Below are 23,789 nucleotides of genomic sequence, written 5' to 3'. Positions count from 1 at the left end.
CGGGGCCTAAGCGGGGCATCCTTCAAGTGTGGGGCGGGGCCTCTACTTAGGACCTGTGTGGAAGGGGAGCGGCGGGACATGGAAGGAGGGCCTCTGGAGTGTGGAGTGTGCAGGTGGGGCCCTGAGTGAGGGCGTGTGGGTGGGGTTTAGGCCCAGCGTGTTGGAGGGGGTCTCAGAGGGGGTCTCCGAGTGTAGAGGTGGGGCCCTGGGTGGGGGGGTAGGGGCGGGGCTTGGGCTCTGCCTGGCAGGAGGGAAGCTCCTAGGGCAGGGAGCCCAATAGGTTCCCCGGCGCCTAAGTGGACAGGGAAAGCGCTAGCCCCGTTCCCTTCCGTTCCTTCGCTCCCCTCCCCCACCGTCTCCCCCAGTCTCCCCCATCACTGCTGGACCCCTAACCGTGGGTGGGCCCCGCTGGGTGTAGGAACTCCTCCCCTCCCCCAGCCACCCTTCAGGGGTGCCGGTCCCAGAGGCCCGGCTTTTACTTTTGCTCCCCCTTCCCTCCCTCCCTCTCCTTCAGGACCCGCGTGGCTGGAGGGGCCCTCGGTGGGCAGAGGATCACGCCTGGCATCTCAGCAGGTTCCTGGGGGTCCACCTGGGCAGGGGAAACCTGGCCACGCTCCCTTTTGATCCTCTGCCCTCCCAATGGTCCCCCAGTTTCCCCCTTCGGGTGTGGGATCCCTTCCCCTCCCCCAGCTGCCCCTCAGGGGTGCCAGTGTTGTCCCACCTCCACTTCTCCTTCCCCTTCACTCCCCCCATGCTCCACATCCTACCCGGTCTCTTGGGGTTCCTTCCTTCCCCTTAGGTGTCCATGGTCCCCCACGGGTGCCTGGTAGGTGCCCTAGTTGTGCAGAGACGCGAATTCCACATCGTCTTCGTACGCAATCTTGACTCCACCCCCCTAGTCCTTGATTTTAACTGAAATGATTCTAGTGCCTCATCATTTAAGAGGACAACTCTCATTAGATTTTGTTGGACAGCTTTCCTTTTAAGAGTTTTCTGCCTTTGCAGTGTTTTACTAAGAGTGTCTGCTAAATGTTATAAAATGACTTCATATGATAAAGGATTTGCTGTTATAGGCATTAGTATAAAGCATGTTGATGTTTTCTAATGTTGAACCATACTTGCATTTCTCAGTGCATCACTACCATCTTTATTAGACTTTGGAATTTAAGTTTTTCTGGCTTCACGATATTACTGGGGGGCTCTTTATTTTATCCTATGACAGAATAGTTTAAATAGCTCTAGGGTTAAAGGTTACATTAAAATCAACCGTCAGTTTACCTGGCATTGGCATCTTTTGTGAATAGTAGACTTTGTATCCAGCTTTCCTATGGGAATTGATCCATTCAAATGTCTCACCCTTTCTTGGCTCCTTTTCCATTCCTTGGGGGCTGAGGCCTTGCTCGGAAGTACCCATTCCTGGTCCTGGTTCTTTTGGGCCCCGGGACCCAGTTTTGTGTTTCACGTGAGTGCAGTTGTCCTGGGGCCTTAGGAGCAACTGGCCCAGGAGGTGAAGGTACATGAGCTTGAGGAGAGGAGAGTCCAGTTGGCCCCAGCTCTCCAAGTCTTTTTCTCTTTTTGTTTTTACTAGTTCACATCTTTGGAGTATTGCCTGCCTACATAGCAACTCCCATCTGACAATACAGCTTGTCCTGCTTGAGAGATTCACAAGACCAGGGCAGGAATTATATTTGGGGTAACAGGAAACCTGGAATAACAGTGACTTATTAGAATGTTTAAAAAATAAAGAGCTCATTTGTCCCCACCCCTATCGTACCTCTATGTTCCTTTGTCTTCTTCTGTTATGGCTTTAGTTGTGTGGGTTGTCCTGGGAAATAATTAGGAAACTAATTAGTTATGTAATTACAAGATATGTGTGATGAGACCCACAAAATGTGTCCCATAGTTCTATTGGGGAGGAAGAAGATGTCCTCTAAGTTCTTCTGGCTGGTCTAAGAGTAAAATGGACATGAGACAGATTAACAGGAGAAAATAAACAAAATTTAATAATATGTATACATGGGAGAGACCCAGGAAAACTGAGTAACTTGCTAAAATGGTCAAAGCCTTCATCTTAAATACCGTCTTCAGCTAAAGATGAAAGAGGATGTTGGGAGTAGTGGCTTGGAAATTCAAAGGGGGTGAAGGCAATTCACAGGGAGACAGAAAAGCAAATGTTGGTGAACAAATATTTGCTGGGACAGTGGGACACAGAGTGGGCTTTGGCCTCTGGGCTGTGCCAGTTCCCCCCACCCCCACCCCTCACCCCAATTCTTTGCAGACATCCCTCCCTGCTGATAACTCTGTTCCAAGGACAGTCCCTTTATCTCAGATCTTTAGGCAGCTAAGGGGGAGGTAAAAAGAAAGACCTTCTGGGCTTCCCTGGTGGCACAGTGGTTGAGAATCTGCCTGCCAATGCAGGGGACATGGGTTCGAGCCCTAGTCTGGGAAGATCCCACATGCCGCGGAACAACTAAGCTCGTGTGCCACAACTACTGAGCCCGTGTGCCACAACTACTGAGCCTGTGTGCCACAACTACTGAGCCTGCGCTCTAGAGTCCACGAGCCACAACTACTGAAGCCCATGTGCCTAGAGCCTATGCTCCACAACAAGAGAAGCCATGACAATGAGAAGCCCGCGCACCACAAGAAAGAGTAGCCCCCGTTCGCTGCAACTAGAGAAAGCCCACGTGCAGCAAAAAAGACCAATGCAGCCAAAATTAAATTAATTAATTAATTAACTAATAAGAAAAAATGTAAGACGTTCCGTGTCTTCAAAATAATCAGCCTAAATGAATCCTCATGCCAAAGAGACATATTTGGGGGTGGTGCCTGTGCAGATTGTCCTGCTCTACAGTTTCTCTGAGACATTCTTATTGTCTGCATCTGTCATGCTTTGCCTGTGTCCTTGAAACATACCACCATGATATTGTTCTAGGACGTATCAAGTTTCCCTCAATGTCTTTGGTTAGATTTCTATTTGCATAGCCATAAATAAGCTTTTGAAGGGAAATTTCTCCTTTTTTAATAATGACTGAAGTTGTTTTTATATAATACAAATGTTAACTGAAATAATTAGTAATTTATTTTTGTATTATTAAAGAGATATATATCTGGAGTTGAATTTACAGATATATTTAGAAAGGATGAACAAATACTAAAAAGTTTTTATTATTTGGTATAATCTGCAACTGATTAAGTTTTTCTATTCTTTGTTGAAACTTGTCTTAAAACTAAATTGTATTTTTGCATCATTTTATGTGCCTGAGAGAAAAGGAAAACAGCCCCTAGGTAAGCATCCCAGCACCATCTGCCTGCTTAACTGCTACTCACAGATTATTCTTCTGTTTTAGAAATTATTTAACATGGAGAATGAGTGTATATAAATATTTAAGAGTGGATTTACATATGCCATAAAACTGGAGAACAAACGGGTGATGCAGTCAATATTTGTTCTATTCTTTGATTGATTGAACAGAAAACAAAACTAAGGGAAGTGACCCACCCTTACAGGGAAGTTGTCCAAAGTTGGCAAATAGAAGTAGGATAGATTTCTGGAATGTTTCATTTGTTCTGTAGAGCCTGGCTTCATTCCCCACCCCCTGCCGCCCTGCCTTAAAACATTTACACGTATATTACGGCAATAAAAAATAAATTAGAAAACAAGAGAACAACATGCTACTATTTCCTATCAATAAACCATCCACTGTCTTCATTTTTGTGTTCTCTTCTAGTCTCTTTCCCCATACATCCTGCAATTTAGAGTGTCATTATAATAGTTTGGATACAACTCTGCAAGCTGTGCAGGGAGAGGAGTGGAGAGGGACAGGGGAGGGAGGGAGGGAGGGAGAGACGGGACAGGTGTTGGAACACAGTGTTGTGTCGACTCCTGGCATGCTTGTAGCTTCCGCACCCCCAGACTGCAGTTGAAGAGATTAATGTGGAACCCTAAAGCCATGAGATCAGAACTGTCTCATTCCAGAAGCACAGGCAAAAAATTATTAAAAGGAATCTGATTCTCTACTTTAATTCCTAAAAGGGAATTAAGGCAATTTATAAGCTTCATCTGCATCTCTTTCCTGTCTGAATTTTCCTCCCCCTTACCTGCAGCAAGCCACCCAAGGCTCAGTCCTGTCAACACACCTTCAAGTGTTTTATGTCACCCCCTCCCTGCCCCCGCTGACCTTGCAACCTGGACTTTGTCTCCCTCATTGTGCTAGTCTGGGCCCTCTGAGTCAGAGATGCTGAGACAGGATTAGACAGGCAAGAGATTTTCAAAAAGAAACATCTTTGAGGAAATGAAGAGGGAGGCCAGGGAGGTGTCTGACCTTGAGGAGAGAGGGAAGAATGGTAAGTCAGGTGATCCGTACCCTCAAGCAGAAACCTGGTCCAGGGAGACTCCTCCCAGATCAGAGGCCGGACGTCAAAGCAAGACCCTGCCGTGGAGAAGCAGATCAGGCTGATGGATGCGTGACCGGTGCCCTAGGGATCCAAAAAGAGAAACTCATGTGCGAAAATAAATGTACTGAAAGAAATATACTAAAAGAAAGGGGAAACAAATTTGGAATAAAAGGTAATTTAGGTTCTCAAAATAAACGTTGGAAAGAATGACCTATCTGTGAAATTAGATTTAAAGTAATTCAGGGAGATTAGGAAAGCTAATGAGAAAACTAAAATTTTATTTTCCCGTGTTTAAAAATTGCAGTGGAGAAGTGAAGTGAGTTAACTCAGAGGTGTGGACATGGCAAATGGTGTAAAGATGGAAAGGAAAACGTTGACAGAGAAGTCGGGAAGAGCATGAAATCTCACTTCCTAAACGAGACGTCAGAACAGTGAACAGATTGAACACAAATTAACAACAACAACAAGAATGTTCTTAGAGACTTTTGAGTCTGTTAATAGAAATGCCTCACCAAGCATCAGTGAAAAGAGTCCAGTATGTAGACATAAAGTAGTTCATGTTTGAATTTCTGGAGGAAAGAAAGAAAGAGTCCAACAAAGAAGAGAAAGTCTTACTGGCCTTGGATCTGTCCTGTGCAGAGGAGAGAGCAGTGGCCAGCAATCCCCCGGAGCCTGATGGTGAGAAAAGCACTTTGATGCTGTAGGGGTTAGGACAGCCAGCTCTCAGGAGAGAGGTGAACTGCAGACAGAATTGTTAAGTAAAAGGGAATCAGAACTGGGAGGTTTGGAACATTCTCAGCCTATCCACTGTTTCAGAAAATTAGAAAGCTTGTTCTAAAGAGAAAACTAGGGTTGCGGCTGAAAAACTATTTGATAAAGTGATCCTGGTGAGCTGTGGACTTAATCAGCTGTCTCAGCAGAAGCCGGGAATGGAGACGGGGTTATACCAGCAGGAACATGGCCAGTTCGAACTAAAGGGACACAGAGAGCAGAATGAAGGAAGGGCTTCTACACAACAAACCACCGAGCTAGTCAGCTGTGAATGTGAACTATCCTTCAAGAAAATCATTGTCTTAAATATTTCCATTTCTAAACAAGGGTAAACAGAAATCAAGCAGAGATTCCAAAGGAGAGAAAAACAAACAGTCCACAAATAATACAGAAGTTAGTAGCTAGTAAAACATAGAAAAATAATGAGTTAGAAAATTTTAAAAAATAATTGATAAAACCAAAAACTATCTTCGACCAAATCAATAAAATTATGACTGTTAACAAGTCAAATAAAGAAAAAGATGAAAAGCACTGATTTTATAAAACTAGGGAAAATAAAGAGAAGATACTAGCTGTGGAGCTGGATTTAAAGGTATAGGAGAACACTTTGTGCAATTGGAACTTTTATTAATAAAAGAGGAAACTCTCAATGAAGCAGACTATTTCTGGGTCTACTGAAAATGTCTCATAATTTTCTGTCCTGTGTGCCGTAGGTTTTGTCTTCTCATAGAATCGAATTAGATAAAATCATCGAACAACCTTCCTGCTAAGGGCAAGTTTCTCTTACTTGAGCAGCCTGGGTTTCATGCCCAGGAGGTCACTTCTGTTCCCAAGTCTGCGGCTCCTTCCAGAGTCACGTGTTGCAGCTCCGGGGTGGACTTGATGAAAGTATAACTGGCAGTTCTCCTTCCTGGGTCTTCTTTCCTTTTCCTCTTTCTATCCGAGAGCCAGCTGTTAAATGCCTTCCAGACCACCACTAGATCTCCTTTCCCCTCTTTCCTCCTTGGGTTGAATCCTGGCTCATGTGACATAACAGGCAATGCTTGGTTCACTTTTCCTTATTTGTTCACAATAACTTAGGGTTGATCCATGTTGTCAGCTCTGCAGCTGTGGTCTAGACACTCACTGATTTTCCAAATCCATCCAGCTCTTGTTCAGATATCAATTTATGGGTTGAAGAAGGCTAGGAAAACTGTGGTTTCAAGACATTTTATTCTATTATGAGTATAGATTCTGTTCTAATTCATAACATTATTACTGATTGCAAAGCTTACCATTCAGAATTGATGAGACCCTCTCGGCCTTTGTACAAGCCCGATATGAGGGGGGTCCGACCAATCCAGGAGCCGTCTCGGGGGTGACTCAGAAGCTCATCCTAGTGCCTGGATGGCCGGGATGTGCGGACAGGCCAGCTATGTCACTGTCCACACACGGAATTGCAAGGGAGACCAGATGTCCACGGCCCATGTACCTTTTGTTGCTGCTGCTGCTGCATCGTGGTGGGCTGTTCCCTCACTTCTGATCTCACCAATGTTCACTTCACATTCGCTGCTGACCCTGTGTATGTTTCAGGTGACTTTTTAGATATGTCACCTGAGAAAAATGCACAACCTAAAAGTTCAAATTATGCTTTATTTGGCAGACTTTCCCAGGACTTCAAGCCTGGAAGGTAGTAGCATCTCAGATAGCTCTGAAGGATGGCTCTGGAGAGGTAAGGGGGCCGCCAAAAAAAGGGATCTTTGCAACAAAGGCCAGGCGGTTGGAACATCAAAAGACGACTACGTAAAGAAAACCAGCTATCTCAGGTTAAGGGATTTAGTGTTTTTCTACGTATGGGAAGATGCAAGAGTCTGGGCTCACTGAAATCATTCCTTTGATACACACCTTGACTGCCTAGGGCCAGTATCCTGTTTTTCTCCATCCTGCATTCCCCTCAGGGCCCACAGTCTGGAGTGGCCACATTGGCTGATGGCTTGGTGGCCCCAACACTCATTGTTTACTGGAAGGGCAGGTGACAGTTTTTGGTCCACAGATATATTAATGGCATTTGGAAAAAGGCTATTTCCTGGAGCTGCCATTTCTTCCATTTTTTCAGGATGCTACTTAGGCTTCTATTTTTTTTTTTTTTTTGTGGTATGCGGGCCTCTCAGTGCTGCGGCCTCTCCCGTTGTGGAGCACAGGCTCCGGACATGCAGGCCCAGCGGCCATGGCTTACGGGCCCAGCCGCTCCGCGGCACGTGGGATCCTCCCGGACCGGGGCACGAACCCGCGCCCCCTGCATCGGCAGGCGGACTCTCAACCACTGCGCCACCAGGGAAGTCCTAGGCTTCTATTTTGAAGGTTAAATTTGATGACGTGCTGTGGTATTGAATAAAGCTATAGGTCTAACTACCAGAGTAAGGTGATGAATCATTTAAACAGTCTGGCAACAGCGCCAGTGTTTCCCCCCATAGGTGAATGTTTGTGCCTTGTGTGCGGGGATCAGAGGGAAGCACAGACTGCAGAAGAAGGTGGAAGATGCTGGCAGGATCTGGGAGCTCGGGCATTACACTGACCCTTGAAGGAGGAGGTCCCAGGAGCTGAGACCTAGAGCCATCAAAGGGGAGGAAACCAGGAGGCAGCTGCAGGGTGGTAGCCTGGATGGAATATGGGGACACACACGGGCATCCCTGTGGACACTGCTTGTACCCTGAGAACGAACAGTGTGTCCCAGGAGCTCCAAGGCTCCCACACCGGCTTTCCACGGTGACCACTAAAACTGTATTGGGAGAAATGGTCTAAATTGGAAATAAATGAAAAACTTGATTTACATGTTTTAAAAATATTCCATTTGAATTCAAGAAGCCTTAGGAGGCCGTTGGCAACAGCAAATGGGTGCCCTGTGGTCGTCATTCACACTTGCAATTTTGAAACAGGTGGGCCAGCTGGCCTGTTGGATTGTACCAGAAACGCTTGAGAGACAAATCCATGCTTTGCAAAAGGAAGTCTAATGTACAATCTCAATTCTAATCTCTTGATATTTCTAGGTTTCAGCTTTCCCGTCTCTGTGATGAGGGAATCTGAATAAAAGATCTCCAAGGTCTAAAATCTGTGGTGCGAACATTCTCCACCTCGATGTTCCCACCCCGCATCTCCTGTAGGAACAAAGGGAGGGTGAGCAAAGTGAAGCCAGACTCCGAGTTCCCAGCAGTAAGGAGCCACATACATTTATGCTGTACATATGATTATCCTAGTAATTGTTAGTCAGAGGTACTTGCTGTAAACTGTGAAACTGAATCCTGATATAAATTATATTTTTACATAAATGGATAGACGACACAGGCAAAATTGTGTTTAATTTGCTGAGGATAGAACCAGCAGGAAGACAAAAGAGCCTGTTCAAATACAGGGAGGTACAGAATCACCCAGGAAAGGAATGCATCTAGGAGATGCTAAATTCCATAACCTGCTGTCTGACTTTTTACAGATCAATAAATCCATAGCATCTTCGAGTCACCATCCCCACTTGCCTAAACAGTGAAAACGTCGGATCAGTTTTTACAGGTTAACATCCTATCTTACAGGGCAACTTAGCATCTCCTCCTTTCTCACTTGGGAATTGCTAGTGTCAACTGAAAAAATAATGCACAACCTAAAAATTGAGAATTCTGCTTTATTTGGCCAAAAAAACTGAGGACTTAAGCCCAGACAGGCTCTCAGATAGCTCTGAGGGACTGCTGTGAAGAGGTAAGGGTGGGCCAGGATATAGAGGAGTTTTTGCAACAAAGACCAGGTAGTGGGAACATCAAAAGATTACTGTTAGTTAGTTAAAGAAAACCAGACATCTCAAGTTAAGGAATTTAGCGCTTTTTCTAAGGGAAGATGCAAGAGTCTGGGCTCACTGACATCATCCCTTTGTTCTGCACCTCAGCCATCTGGGGCCAGTGTCCTGTGCTTTCTCATCCTGAGTCCCCTCAGGGTGCACCGCTGGGGTGGGCTGCAGTGACTGACAGCTGGATTGAGGGCATCCTGCTTCCATCCTGAGTTCCCTCAGGGCTCACCGTCAGGGCCGCTGTAACGTGATGGCTTGATGGCTGCAACATCCTTTGTGTACTGATGTCACAGTGACATTTTTCATTCACACCATGATAGAGTGTGTGGAAAAACTCTCCCAGTGAGATCAATTCTAAGGTTTGGATAAAATATACATGCAGTTTTTTTAAAAAAAATGGTTTGAAGATATCAGAGTGCAAAGGACTTGGAGGTCTAGCTGTCAGAGGAAAGGCAGGCTCACTGAGCTAAGCTCCATACTCACCTCCCCAGTGTTTGCTCAGGGCATTTGCAGGATCTAGAGCAGAGACAGATGTCCTGCGGAAAGCCAGAGCCCAGGTGGCAGCTTCTGGCTGAGCTGGGAGGTGGAAGGTGGTGTTTGGGCCGCCAGGGAGGCTGGGAACTGAGAGGGAGGCTGCATTTGAGAAGAGGAGGGAACCACAAAAAAGTGAGGCCAAAATTCTTCATGTAATTTTCCTTCAAGGCATTTGCAGACTGCAAAGCTGCAATGTGCCAGGTAAGAGAAGCAGAACCCCAGCGGAAGGCAGCAGCTGGGTGGCTGGAGCTTGCAGAGACCTGCCAGGACCACAGTGCTCAAGAGAGCGTGTGGAGGGGCCCCAGCAAACAGCAGGAGTTTTCAACCAAGACTTCAAGAAAGGCCGTGCCCTAGGGGTGAGGGGGGGCTGGGAAAGACCAACCCGAACAAAGCCTCAAATCCGTTCGCGGCCAGATCACTGTAGCCCTCCTGTACTCTGTCAGCCAGAAGGCTCTATCCAGGGCCTGTACGATGTCGCTTTCACAGTATCTGTTGTTTAATTCAAAATTTCCAGGCAAGCCAAGAAATACCAAATGACCCCAAACCAAGAGAAAAGCAAACTAGGAAATGAGAGGCTCACAGCTTATCAAGATATGGTGACTATCTCAGAAGGTTTTTAAAGTAACAGATTAACATGCACAAGAAGACAGAAGAAAAGCTGGAGAATTCCACTGAGAACTGGGTTATACCGAAAAAGTTGAAACTGAAAAATGCAATAACAAATTAAGAATTCAGTAGACGGTTTGCTAAAAAGACGAGGCAGAGCAGAAGCGGGTATCACTGATCTAGAAGACGAATGCTGGGCTCCTGGCTGCCTGGGTCTCCCTCGCTGCCCTGCCGTCCTGCTGTGCTGGGCTCTTCCTCAGTGCTTAGCCCCTGATGGGGGAGGAGGAGGTGCCCCCAGGCACCCACTTAGGCCTTTCTTCATTAATGCCCTGTCTCCTTGTGGCTCACCATTCCGTGTAAAAATCTAAAGCGTGTTGGCAATTTACCCTTCTGTGTAGCCGTGGCAGTTTTATTTTCATTGTGTCAATTCATTATTTAATTCTAAAACTGTAACTCAGTGGCACATGCCCTGAGTTCCAGCTCTGTGCTGCGTGCAGCACTGGACGCTGTGATGACCCTCCCTCCTCCCTGGCGGGGAGACCCTGAGGGCCCCTGAGGGTGGCACTGTGACAGGCAGCTCTGCCGGAGACACAGGGGCACCCAGGAGGGACGCTTAATTCCAGACGTCCCCGCAGGTTCAGGCTGGGTTTGGAACTTGTGAGCCTCAGCCCAAGTTATTGTCAGGTCAGTGGACACATGACATCGTGGGCTGGATTGTGCTGGTGTCAACTGAAGAAAAGCACAACCTAAAAGTTGAGAGTTATGTTTTATTTGGAGGACAGCACTGAGAACTTAAGCCCGGGACGCAGCCTCTCGGGTGGCTCTGAGGGACTGCTCCAAAGAGGTAAGGGGGAGTCAGGATATAGAGGGGTTTTTGCAACAAAGACCAGGTAGTGGGAACATCAAAAGATTACTGTTAATTAAAGAAAACCAGGCATCTCAAGTTAAGGAATTTAGCGCTTTTCTATGCATGGGAAGGTGCAAGGGTCTGGGCTCGCTGAAATCATCCCTTTGTTCTGCACCTCAGCTACCTGGGACCAGCACGCTGCTTTTCTCCATCCTGGATCCCCTCAGGGTGCACCGCTGGGGTGGGCTGCAGTGGCTGACAGCTGGATTGAGGGCATCCTGCTTCCATCCTGAGTTCCCTCAGGGCTCACCGTCAGGGCCGCTGTAACGTGATGGCTTGATGGCTGCTACATCCTTTGTGTACTGCTACGGCAGCGACATTTCTTCACTCACACTGGTAACTAGGGCAAAACTGGGGGCTTGACACAGACTCTGCATTTCGGGAGACTGGATGTGGGGCTCCTAAGGGGATGAGAGACCTCCTTGGTGTTGAGTCCCCCAGCAGCACCTCGGGTCCTGGGCTGGGCCTGATACAAGCTATTCTGACACTGCGAGTCAGTCACTGTGCAGGTGATGTGAACGACAGGTAGGGACTCCTTGCTCTGAAGTCAGAGCAGCACAGAAAAGTTCAAGGTAGCCAACGCCCATCCACTGCCTGCTTGAACAACTGTTCCTCAGGCCAAAAGGCATTCTATGCTGTGTTCGTTTTGAAATTAGCCATTTTTAGTCTGAGCGTCCTTGAGTAACAGCCAGGCCAGCAATAGAATTTAAGGTATCAGTAATTAGTTATGAGCCGTGTGACTTGGACTAATGTTTATTCCTTCTAAGTCTCATTTCCATTTATAAAGTTCTTCTGCATGCATCATATTTTTTAAAGTACCATATAAATATCAGATATTATAATTAGATTAATTAAGATTAAAAACTGCTTCTCTCTGTTCCCCTACTTACTAATGAAGTCATATATATAAATATTGCTTTATTTGCCACTGAATAATTATAGTGACCAGACTGCTTTTGTACATCAGGATTCTCTTCAGTAATTTATATTTTAGCTCATCAAGTTATCATATGTGGTTTTTTTTTTCAAGTTTCTTAGTGGTTCTTGGACTTCAAGTCTATAATTTTTTTTTAAGATGTTGGGGGTAGGAGTTTTATTAATTAATGAATTTATTTTTGCTGTGTTGGGTCTTCGTTTCTGTGCGAGGGCTTTCTCTAGTTGTGGCAAGCGGGGGCCACTCTTCATTGCAGTGCACGGGCCTCTCACTATCGTGGCCTCTCTTGTTGCGGAGCACAGGCTCCAGATGCGCAGGCTCAGTAGTTGTGCTTCACAGTCCTAGTTGCTCTGTGGCATGTGGGATCCTCCCAGACCAGGGCTCGAACCCGTGTCCCCTGCATTAGCAAGCAGATTCTCAACCACTGCGCCACCAGGGAAGCCCCCAAGTCTATAAATTTAAAGTAAGTGTTCCATGAAAATGAAAATACAACTGCCACACATCAAAACTTATGAGACCACAGCTAAAGTAGAACTGAAAGAGAAATTTATGGAACTAAATGCTTACATTAGAAAAGAGGAAAATTCTCAAATCAATAATGTAAATCACCAACTCAAGAAACTAGAAAAAGAACATCAGGGACTTCCCTGGTGACACAGTGGTTAAGAATCCGCCTACCAGTGCAGGGGACAGGGGTTCAAGCCCTGGTCCGGGAAGATCCCACATGCTGCGGAGCAACTAAGCCTGTGTGCCACAGCTACCGAGCCTGTGCTCTAGAGCACGCACGCCACAACTACTGAGACCACACGCTGCAGCTACTGAAGCCCACGCACCTAGAGCCTGTGCTCCACAACAAGAGAAACCACCGCAATGAGAAGCACGTGAACTGCAACCAAGAGTAGCCCCCGCTCGCCGCAACTAGAGAAAGCCCGCGCGCAGCAACAAAGACCAAGGCAGCCAAAATTAAATAAATAAATTTATTAAAAAAAGAAAAAGAAAAGCAAACAAACTGAAAGTAATAGAAAGAATAAAATAGTATTGATAAAAACGAAACAAGTCAATAAAACTGCAAACAGAAAGTCAGTTGTGAAAATTAATGAAATAAAAAGCTGTTTTTTTTTAAAGATCAACAAAACTGATAAACCCTTAATACAACACAGGGAAAAAAAATAGAGAAGATGCAAATTACTAATATTAAGAATAAAACAGGAGATGTCATTACAGATCCCACAGAAATTAAAAGGATAATAAAAGAACACTAACAGTTCTACACACATAAATTTAACAATTTAGAGGATATGAACCAACTCCTTGAAAAATATGAGCTGCCTCAACTTACCCAACATGAGACAGATAACCTGTATGAAAGCTACTAAGGAAATTGAATTCATAATTTTAAAAGTCCCCTCAAAACTCCAGGTCCTGATGTTTCCATTGGAGAAAAGTACCAGACATTTAAAGAACTAATATCACTTCTATAAAATCTTCCAACAAGAGAAGAGGAAGAAATAATTCCCAACCCATTCTATGAAGTCAGTATCATCCTGATACCAAAACTAAATGAAAGACAATATTTTAAAAAGTACAAACCAATATCTTCAATAAATAAACAGCATTTCTTAACATTTTTATTAGCAAATCAAATACATCAATATATAACAAGAATTTTACGTTATGACCACAAGGGATTTTTTTTTCCAGGACTGCAAAGTTGGCTCAAAAGTCCATCAGTAGGGTTTCCAGTCACCTCTCCATCCTAAAAACAAGTAAAAAGCTCAACAAATGGAAAAATCGGTAACACTTCTTAGATCCATCAGAGAAGTAAGGTCACAAAGCAAACTGAATCTCCCTAAAATTTGGAGAGACGTAGAGACAGATGTAGAGAATCAAACTCACCAGAGCAGAGACCTCCATGCGAATCAGCGCCGGGGCAGGAAAACCTAACCTGTACGTGGAGGATTTCTGAGAGTCAAAACCCCCGGGGGCCCCAGACATAGAGGGTCCTCACAGTTACGTGAACTTTGACATCTTTTGACAGAAGAAGGGGGTACGTATCCTTTCTGAAATATTTCAGAACCTTCTGTTCTTTTAAAAAAGTTCTGATCTCAGGAGAAACTTGACCAGAGCCTAACCTGTTGAGGTTTTATCCAAGCGCAGTTGAAGTGGGGGAAGGGAAATACCCAACTCCAGCCCCCGGAGCCATCTGTACAACCAAGGGGGAAGGTGGGGGGCTATGAAACACTTGTGAAGCTCACAGTTCAGAAGCAAATACGAAAAGGTTAAGACCTAATTATGGGACTGAGAACCCTCCCTCCACCTTGCTGTCAGGGTTACTAAAGTTCTTTTTAGAGTAGTTCCTCTTCCCCAGTGCATCATGGGTGACCATTCAAAACGAAATTAACGAGGTACACTAGGCGGCAAAAAACAAACAAACAAACAGTTTGAAGAGACCAGAACCAGAGTCAGATAGGACATGTTGGAATTATCAAACCAGAATTTTAAAATAATTATGATTGAGAATGCAAATAAACTGATTGCTGATTGGAATGTAAATTTCATAGTTACTCTGGTAAACAGTTTGGTAGTTTCTCATAAAACTGAACCTACAACTGCTGTAGGCTCCAGTGATTGCACTCCTGGGCTCTCATCTCAGAAGAATGAAGATTATGTTCACACAAAACACATACGTGAATTTTTATAGCAGCTTTATCCTTGATAGCCAAAAAACTGGGAGAAAATCCAAAATGTTCGTCAGTAGGTGCATGGATAAAGTGGGGTCCATCCATAGCATGGAAACATCTTCTCTGTAAAAGGAATGAGCCATTGGTGCTTTCGACAACTTGGCAAGGTCTCAAGGGTATTATGCTGAGTATAAAAAGCCAACCTCAGAAGTCACTTACTGTTCCATTCCACATATATAACATTCTTTTAATGACAAAACTATAGATATGAAAAGGACAGTGATTTCCAGAGTTAAGGTTGAGCGGGTGGGGAGGGTGATAATAGTGACTCTAAACGGAGGCATGAGGGTGATCTTGGTGGTGATGGAGCGGTTCTGGATCTTGGTCTGTTGATGGTCACACAAAACTACGCATATGACAAAATGACACAGGTGTGCACACACCCACTGTACCCACTGTACCTGTCAGCTCCTCCCACTGGTTTCGTGCTATAGTTATAAGATGTAAGATGTAACTTGGGAAACTGAGTGAAAAGCACATGGGTTCTCCCTGTAGTACCAACTTCCTGGTTTGACTGGAATCTATAACTTCAAAATAAAAAATTTTTAAAGTAATATGGTTCATAGGAAAATAATGTATGTGTGTGTGTGTGTGTGTGTGTGTGTGTGTGTACACACACATATTCAGAGGGAGTTGGGTACAAGAGTCTCATAATTTGGTTAATTTATAGGAACATTGCTTTTAAGATGGAAGATTTAGAAATTTTCAGTAATTGGAATCCGTTATAGAAATATCAATAGGTTGTAGAAATTATATTTTAGTGAAATGTTCATAATTTACCAAACACTTTTATGTAGTTTTGATTCAAAAAGAATTTACAAAGTACAGGAGCAGTAACTCTGTTGAACTATATCATAATATTTGAAGCAGGAAGAAACAGCAACAGTGCATATAATTCTAAAAGTCATGTGAATAACCCTCTACTCAGACTAAAATCATTTTACATGAAGAAAGCTTAGTTTTCTTTTTTAAATTGCAGTATAGTTGATTTACAGTGTTGTGTTAGTTTCAGATGTACAGCACAGTGATTCAGTTATATACCTATGAAGAAAGCTTATTTTATAAATTCTTCAAGGGTTGACACTTGTACCACCTAACTCTGTGTTACTGATACGACCACACAGAGAAAAGAGTTAAGTGACTTTTGAACAAAACACACGAATTTGGAACACAGTTCCCTCTCCCCTCCTGTCAGTCTTGCCACGTCAGACAAAAGTGTCCCCACGTGGTGTCCAAACCTATGAGGGGTTAGGAAAGGGGTTATAACATAATCCAGATGCAACAATGGTCAAGAATTTACAAATTATGTCATAGTCAAATCTTTTACCAGGAATAATTGCTCTGTTTTAATCACAGGCCTGGGAGACAAATACCTGACAGTCCAGATGCTTGTAGAACCTTCGACCTGAGTTTAATCCAAAGTTGAGACTCAGTGAAGACCCAGAATCAGGGTTTCTTCTCACTATTCATTAAGCAGTAATAAGGAGATGACTTTATATATAAGTATTTTGAAAGCTTATGAAACAAACACTTTCTTATATGAGACCAAGTGTACATTGTCGCTTTCTACCTCTAGGAGTAGGTGTTTAAATTACCTTTTTGAACACTTGGTGTTTTTGTTGGATTTTGCTCTTCTTCGTGAATACACATTTTACTAATACACTACCAGCACTTTCTTGTGAGCCTCACTTTACCGTATCTCTTCCTAGCCTGAAGCAAATGATAATAAATGCTCTCAGCATTTAAGCATTTCGTATACACGGCGGGGGCGGTGGGGTTGGGAGGCCGGTTTCCAAATGCCCACTGACCTTGCTTGTGATGGGGACACAGGGGCACTGCCTCACACGAGCCCTGTGTACGGATGTGGAGTGACCCCCTGGGACATATTTTTAAGTGAAAACAGCCAAGTACGTAGAGTTAGGAGTATGCTACCTTTTATGAAAGAAAGACGGATCAATAATAATTTGCTTATTCTTTTAAAGAAAGTTACGCTAGGGGATACAGTAGAGCTAGTGAAGCTGGTCATCGCAGTGGCTGGGTGGGAGAGCGCAGTGAGGCAAACGAGGCTCACGCTGTACGCCGCTGTTCACACGGCCACGTGGAGAGAAGGGCTGGGTGACTTCTGAACAAAGGGCACCGGCTCTGAGAACTAAGAACATCTTACTGTTAGTTAGGAACAGCACTTACGGTGTCATTTTAAACTCTTTTACATAACTGAGAGAGAGAAAATAGGTGAATATGCTAGTGATTTGAATAAACAAGAGTCTCAGTGGAAGACGAGGGACATAATTTAAAATCTAAGTAAAGCAAAGAGTTAATAGGATCAATTACATAAATAAATATGTTCAATTTGAAGTGTTTCATTGTAAGAGAAAAGAGGTACACATGTAAAATCTAAGAAGAAAGAGTTATGAATCCTAATAATGTCAACTCACAATTTAAAACCTGTGCGTGTGTGTGTGTGTCCCCACCTGTGCCCACTGAGCGGGGCTGGATGCAGGGACTCCCCAGTAATGATGAGCACTTGCAATAGTCAGGCCTCGGATCCTCAGTATTGCTCTCCACCAAAGGAATCTGGGCCCCTCGGAGAAAAGGCTGCTTTCAGATGTGGGCAAAGTGAGCTGAAGATGCGTTGCTGGCACAGATGGGGCGGAGGCTGGTAGCAGCTGAGGGAGTGCGTCTGAAGGACACGGGAGTGGCCTAAAGCTGGGGCCACTCAAAGCCGAATTGGGACAATTTGAATATAAAAAAGAACAAAGACTGCAGTGGTTGCAAATCATTGAAAAAGAAAGATCCAAAGTCTTACAGTGATATAGAAAATAGACATAAGTTAATACTAATAAAAACTCATTAGAAGTGACTACGACAATGACATAGATTAATTCAGGCAAGAGGGATAGGAACTGTTGAATAACCTGAGGGCAGAAGTGTACTATCTATTCTAGTTTAATCCTCAGGACCCCGGTGATGTATGTATGGCATTCCCATTCTGCAGATGAGGCCATGAAGGCTCAGAACAATGAAATCCCTTAGTCCAAGATCTCATAACTAGTAAGTAGTGGTACCAGACTTTGAATCCAGATTTTTCTGAGAGGAGACGGGTAACTCTGCGTGAATATCTGCATCTAAAGGTACAGGTTTTCTGGGCAATTATGGAGTACCCTCTATGTGCAAAGCACACTGATAGATATTAGGGCAAATTAGAAGGCGATTGGACCCTCAAATCAAACTCTGAAAAAGAGACAAAAAGAAAAAAGCAAAGAGACCTGGTGTCAAATGTCAAAGTCAGGGCATCCCAGGAGCCGAGTGGGACCAGTGCTCACAGGGTGGGTCCCACCTGGAGCTGCTGCTGTGGCCCTTTGGCCTCTGACCTCACAGAGCCGAGGACACAGTCCAAGGCCGAGGAACGGGAGGTGGGCTGGGTGGGGGGTTTGGAGATCAGGGACCTCCTGTTGGCCTACAGGTGGGGAGGGTCTGGAGTTCAAGTATCCTGATTCACCAAAGCTGATGCAGGAGTGACTTTGGGACCGAAGAGGCAGTGGTTCCAGGCGTGTGAGTGTGAAGTGTCAGCAACCTGCAGAGACCGCTGCCCTCTGGGAAACCAGGAGCAGTGCTCAACGGAGAAAACCGGGTTGATCTGTGTTTGGGCTCCTCCTCAGCTGGATGACTGTTAATGCTTCGAGGTCCTGGGGAGACAAGCGGGGTCAGGAGAGGAACCTAGGGCGGGTCTGAGTGGAGGGGCCCGAGGAAAGCGGAGCTCCTGGCGGGAGAAGGGGCGGTGCCCGGGGGTGAGGTCTCCAGGGCCACCTTCTGGAGCCCTGATCCTTGCCGCTTGGCTGACAGAAGACAAAGCCACTGAAGCATGAGTTACTCTGCTTAGAGTTATTCTGACTATAATTACAAAAGAGCCAGTTTTTATCCTAGAGTTTTGGCGGATTCATTCATTTTTTAAAATTCTGCAGATGAACATTTTTCATGTCTTTGATGACTTGATACAGTGTCATTGGGCGTGCTTTGATGTGAGCACATTATCAAAGGCTGCAGAAGCAAAGGAAGGGAGGATGAGCCTGAGAGCCTGTGTTCAAGGCTGAGGTAAGGACCGATGTCTCCGTTGCAGAGAAAGGTTTGGAGGCTGAGCAGTTGTTCCCATATGACTGAGTGGTATGAACTGTAGCACAGAAACCATTTGTTTCAACCGAAACAACTCACACTCGAAATCTCCCTGATAACCATTGCTTCGTGTCCTGGATTTTACATGGAGTAAGATGCACACATGGCACCTTTGTTGGTGGAGAAGCTGGTAGGTATGTTGATCAAGAATTGAGGGGTCTTCAGTTCTCAAGGCAGACTGTGGACCATGTACCCCTGGTTCATGCTGAGACAGTGCCTCTCAAAGCGTGGCCCCAGGCCAGCACCAGCATCACCGGGGCACTTGTTATCCAAGCAGATTCCCTGCTCACAGCCCAAACCTGAGTCAAAAGTGCTAGGGGGTGGGACCACTAACCGGTGTTTCTAGAGCCGTCCAGTGGTTGTTCTGTAAGCTGACCTTTGAAACCTGCTCTAAAAGGTGTGGTGGTAACACTGGATTTATGTCACTTCAAGCAATTTGCTTGTTTCCGCTCTCTCTCCTGATAAGCCTGGTTCTCTGAACGTCCCCGTTAATCAAGTTTTTCTATGATTACTTGGAATTAATTGAATCAAACGATTGCAGATCCAGCCCATGTAGAAGGCCCCCAAATTGAAAATCACAGTCGGTGAAAAACACAGGATTGTCATTCATAAAAATTTTATTTTAAAAATTTTTTTAAACTTTTAATTTTATGTTTGAGTATAGCCAGTTAACAATGTTGTGATTAAAAAAATAAAACAAATAAAAATCAATGTTGTGATAGTTTCAGGTGCACAGCAAAGTGACTCAGCCATACATATGCATGTATCCATTCTCCAAACTCCCCTCCCATCCAGGCTGCCACATACCATTGAGCAGAGTTCCCTGTGCTATACAGTAGGTCCTTGTTGGTTATCCATTTTAAATATAGCAGCGTGTACATGTCCACTGATTCCAAACCCCCGGAATATCCCTTCCCCCTCTGCTAACCTAAGTTCATTCTCTAAGTCTGTGAGTCTGTTTCTGATTTGTAAGTAAGTTCATTTGTATCATTTTAAATAACATGGCTTTCATTTCAGGAAAAAACTGGGAACACTTCATAGTCCTGAAATGGTAACTTTTTCACTGTCCTTCCTGAAAGGGAGTGGATAAAACATGCAGGGTAAAGCTAACTCTCCTAATTAAGTGCAACCTGTTTCTTCTTTCCAGGCCCAAACTGCTTTGCCGAGACCGCTGTCATCCCCGCTGGGAGGGAAGTGAAGACGGACGAGTGCACCGTCTGCCACTGCACCTACGAGGAGGGCACCTGGAGGATTGAGAGGCAGGCCATGTGCACCAGGCACGAGTGCCGGCAGATGTAGGGCTGGCCGCACGGACCACAGATGTTCTCTAGGATCCTTTCCCGATCTACCTGAACGTTCTGGATGCCTCTGGGAAATATCGACCGAAAGGAGCAGACTTTTGATGAGGAATTGTGGAAAACTGTTGGTACTTTATCTTTTCTTGGTCACAACAACTGCAGGAGAAGGAAATGGACATATTTCCAAACATCGACAAGAACTTTGGGCAAAAAAGTCCACTTCTAAATAAATGTGCTATTTTCACAGTAAGTACACTAAAGTACACTATTATATATGAAATGTATTTCTATAATCCCTCTATTAGAGAGCTTCTATAAATGTTTTCTATAGATACAGATTAAAAATGCTGTGTTGTCAACTGTCCTCGCCGCGTACCTGCATTTCTTCTGCATTTCTGATTCCATCACGTGAGATTATTTGTGGTCGCTGATTCTCCTACGAATCTTGGAATAGTGCACCCAGTAATGGATCATAAGATAAGGGAACTGATTTTCCCTGAGCTCCTCTCCAAATTCTGTTTCATTACAGAGAGATATATAGTGTCGATCCTTAGAAGATCCAGTCGAATTCACACAAATATAATATTTCCTCCTTGTAACGTACTGCTTTTAGTATCTCCATTCTCAGTCATTTGGGAGATGCAGGTACAAAGATAACTGATACACGCTTTTTCTGTTCATTCAAAGCTCCCACGTTGTGGGCCACTGACGGATGCACGCAGATATTTCATTTTCACTTACTTGACTTTCTCTTCTAAACGTGACTTTACATCACGCCCCAAACTGAGGAACACGATAGGCTGGATAATTTGCATCACTGGTACCTCACGCGGAAGCACACAGTCAAATGGGGAACCCCTGTTTCTCTGGAGGAGAGGTAAGGGAAGCTGAACCCCTGGAAAAGTCTATACCTGTAATCTACATGTGGCATGGACATCCCACCTCTCTAGCCCATGGACTTGTGGTTCTCCTGGGGACGATCCTGTCTCCTACATGGCAGGCATAGTCCAATCCTGAATGAGAGCCCTGTATTAGTCACTGTGCAAGAGCCCAATGAGAAAGCAGTTCTGTTGAATACATTAAAACAACAGCGCCGAAGGTCATGGGCAACATTCCTGGAGTTACATGTCACTCCAAACCAATTCCACTTCTCTTCGTTTGGATAAAAGAAGCCACTGCTAATCCCGCTGATCTGATCAGTGCATGTTATAGAATATTTCTGCCTTTATCAATCACATCAACACCTGACACATTGATGAAAAAGGTAACCAGAGTTTTAATAGGTTTAGGGAGAAAAAGCAGAACTATGGTCACTATTTAATGCCTTTAAAGCTTTTCCCCCACACATTTACTGATTCCAAAATTTTGAATTAAGCATCTAAGTACAAATTATTGTGACCACAAATAAAGGAATAAATCATGGTTTCCTGCCTTCATGGACTTTTGGCCTCTGGTGCAACACAAACAAGAAATCAATCACTGTGCATCGTGGTGGGAGCTGAACTAGAGGTCGGCAAAGGGTGGTCAAAGAGGCTTCATTCCATACAGAAGAAATCATTTAGTCATTAACGTTTGAATAGTACCCAAGAAAAATGGATACTTTTGTCATCACTAAAAAGTTGACCCATTGTGGACCTTATAACTGCAAAGCCACCACTAACTGAATCCTCAAGAAATTTACATATGCTTATATTTAATTTTTATCTTATCAAGAACACTTTGGGCCAAATGGGCTCTGCACACAGCTTTCCATGCAAATCCTCAGGGGAAGTACCATGTAGACGCTCTCAGGTGTGATCAGCTTTCCAGAACTTACTTTTTGTATTAAAGGCTACTAGAAATCAGCCATCTCTCCATCATCCAAGGGAAGATTTTGATGAGCCAAGGTTATATCAAGGTATGATTTTGTCAACAAATGGCCCCAGCCTCCTGGGGAGGTGGGTCAGCAGGGATGTCTCAGCACACAAGCAGCCTCTTCTCACCCCAGCAGACATGCTGCAACTAGACAGACCCCATCAAGGGGGCCCAGAGTCTCCCTGCTCCCCTTGGTGATGTCACTCCTCCCAGGTGGGCAGTGAGCTTGGAAATCATGGCGATGGCTCCTCAAACGTGGTGAGAATTCCAGGAAACCTGGTATTTTGTTGCACAGAGAGCGTGAACCTGACACCATCCTGTGAAATTGTCTAAACTCGCGTGACCCACCCTTGTCCCAGGCATGCTCCAGGCTGGAGCCCCAGGGCCATTATTACAGTAAAGTAACCCCTGCCCCTCCTCTTTCCACATAAGGATGACACATAACCAAACACAGGGCAGAACATGGATTAACAACACTGCATAGGCTTCATGTAGAATGATACTATTTGCATTGTTGTCCAAGAGAAACGTGATTCTCAGGTTCTTTATTTCATGCTGTTGATATTAGACTTTCACATCCATAAAGTATATCAGGGGAAATTTTGGTTTCCTCCTCTCTTTCCATAGAACATTTTGCTGAGATTCCTAATGATGAAAACTGCTCTAACAGAGGAAAGTATGGGTCCAAGTTATTGATTTCAAAATACGGTTTTGACATAGTACTGAAAAGGGAGCCTCAAAATTCTAGTGCAGAAGTGATTGGAGAGCCATAATTCTTAAAATTCAAATAGGCCTACTCCATGAGTACCTCATAAATGTTGTTGAATGGTTTATTCAAGTGAAAAAAAGGAAACCATGCTTACCAATGTATTACATGCATTTATTTAAAATGTTTCAACCTATATCAATATGTGAAAACCTGAAGCTACTTGTATAAGCAATAGTGACTCTGGAATTTTCTAATCTGATGTTTTAGATTTTCAGATTAGATTCATTCTTTCAGCCATAGGCTCTTTCCTTGTTGGATGGATCCGTCAGTACTTGCACATTTCACAGAAGCTCGTATTTCACTACTGCACACAACAAATGTTAGCTGCACCCTTCCCCACGTGCCAGAGTCTGCAGTACAGATGGAGACCTGAGTGTATGCTTGACCTCAAGGAATTTATATGCCTTGAAACTAACATTTGATTAGTTTCTTTTCAATCTTTTCACACCTTCAATGTCTTCATCTCCTGTGTGCAATAAAACATAAAGAGATGAATTCTTAAACAATTTAAAATTTGTGGCATCATGCATAACTTTAATAAACTCTTCTCTTCACTCCCCCAATGTAAGTGTTGTATGTGTACAATGTTAAAAAATGCCCCCAAAATTTCAGAGAATTCAGATGTTTTCGATTTTGTTTTTGTTTTGATTTTAAGCATTGAAATGGACTTCTTAATGTGTCCATTAGTTGAAACATGAAAAATACACAGTTTCTAACAAGCATTATTGAAAACTGCATCGATTATTTTAAACATAGATTACTGAAACATAGAAAAAACAAAAGTATAGACACAAGCCAAATTAGCAAATATTAACAACTCACTCTATTTGCTTTAATAGGCAAGAGAGCAAGTCTTCTTTTTATTAATTTTAAAAAGTCAGATGTTATTGTGTTGCATTGGAGGACACATCTGACTTTTTAGAATTAATAAAAAATTAACAAAGGTGACCTAGATGTCATCCCATTGGCACAGGGGACAGTTCCAGGCGTCCCAGT

The 23,789-nt window shown here is 44.1% G+C and overlaps 1 protein-coding gene across 1 annotated transcript in view; it reads left to right on the top strand.

Annotated features, from left to right (window-relative positions):
• Positions 1–20,534, top strand: part of VWC2 (von Willebrand factor C domain containing 2) — a 115,398-nt gene extending 94,864 nt beyond the window's left edge. The window contains exon 4 of the mRNA XM_027124144.1: positions 20,020–20,534. Coding sequence (XP_026979945.1) covers positions 20,020–20,171 — 152 coding nt within the window. The 3' untranslated portion in view covers positions 20,172–20,534. The remainder of the gene's footprint in view (positions 1–20,019) is intronic.
• Positions 20,535–23,789: the final 3,255 nt, after the last annotated feature.

Source organism: Aethalodelphis obliquidens, unplaced genomic scaffold, assembly GCF_003676395.1.
Source record: "Aethalodelphis obliquidens isolate GAN/ISIS:26980383/991018 unplaced genomic scaffold, ASM367639v1 scaffold27, whole genome shotgun sequence".
In the NCBI taxonomy this organism is placed as follows: Eukaryota; Metazoa; Chordata; class Mammalia; order Artiodactyla; family Delphinidae; genus Aethalodelphis; species Aethalodelphis obliquidens.
Note: the sequence above shows the minus strand (reverse complement) of the source record. Positions and strands in the feature narration are given on the sequence as shown.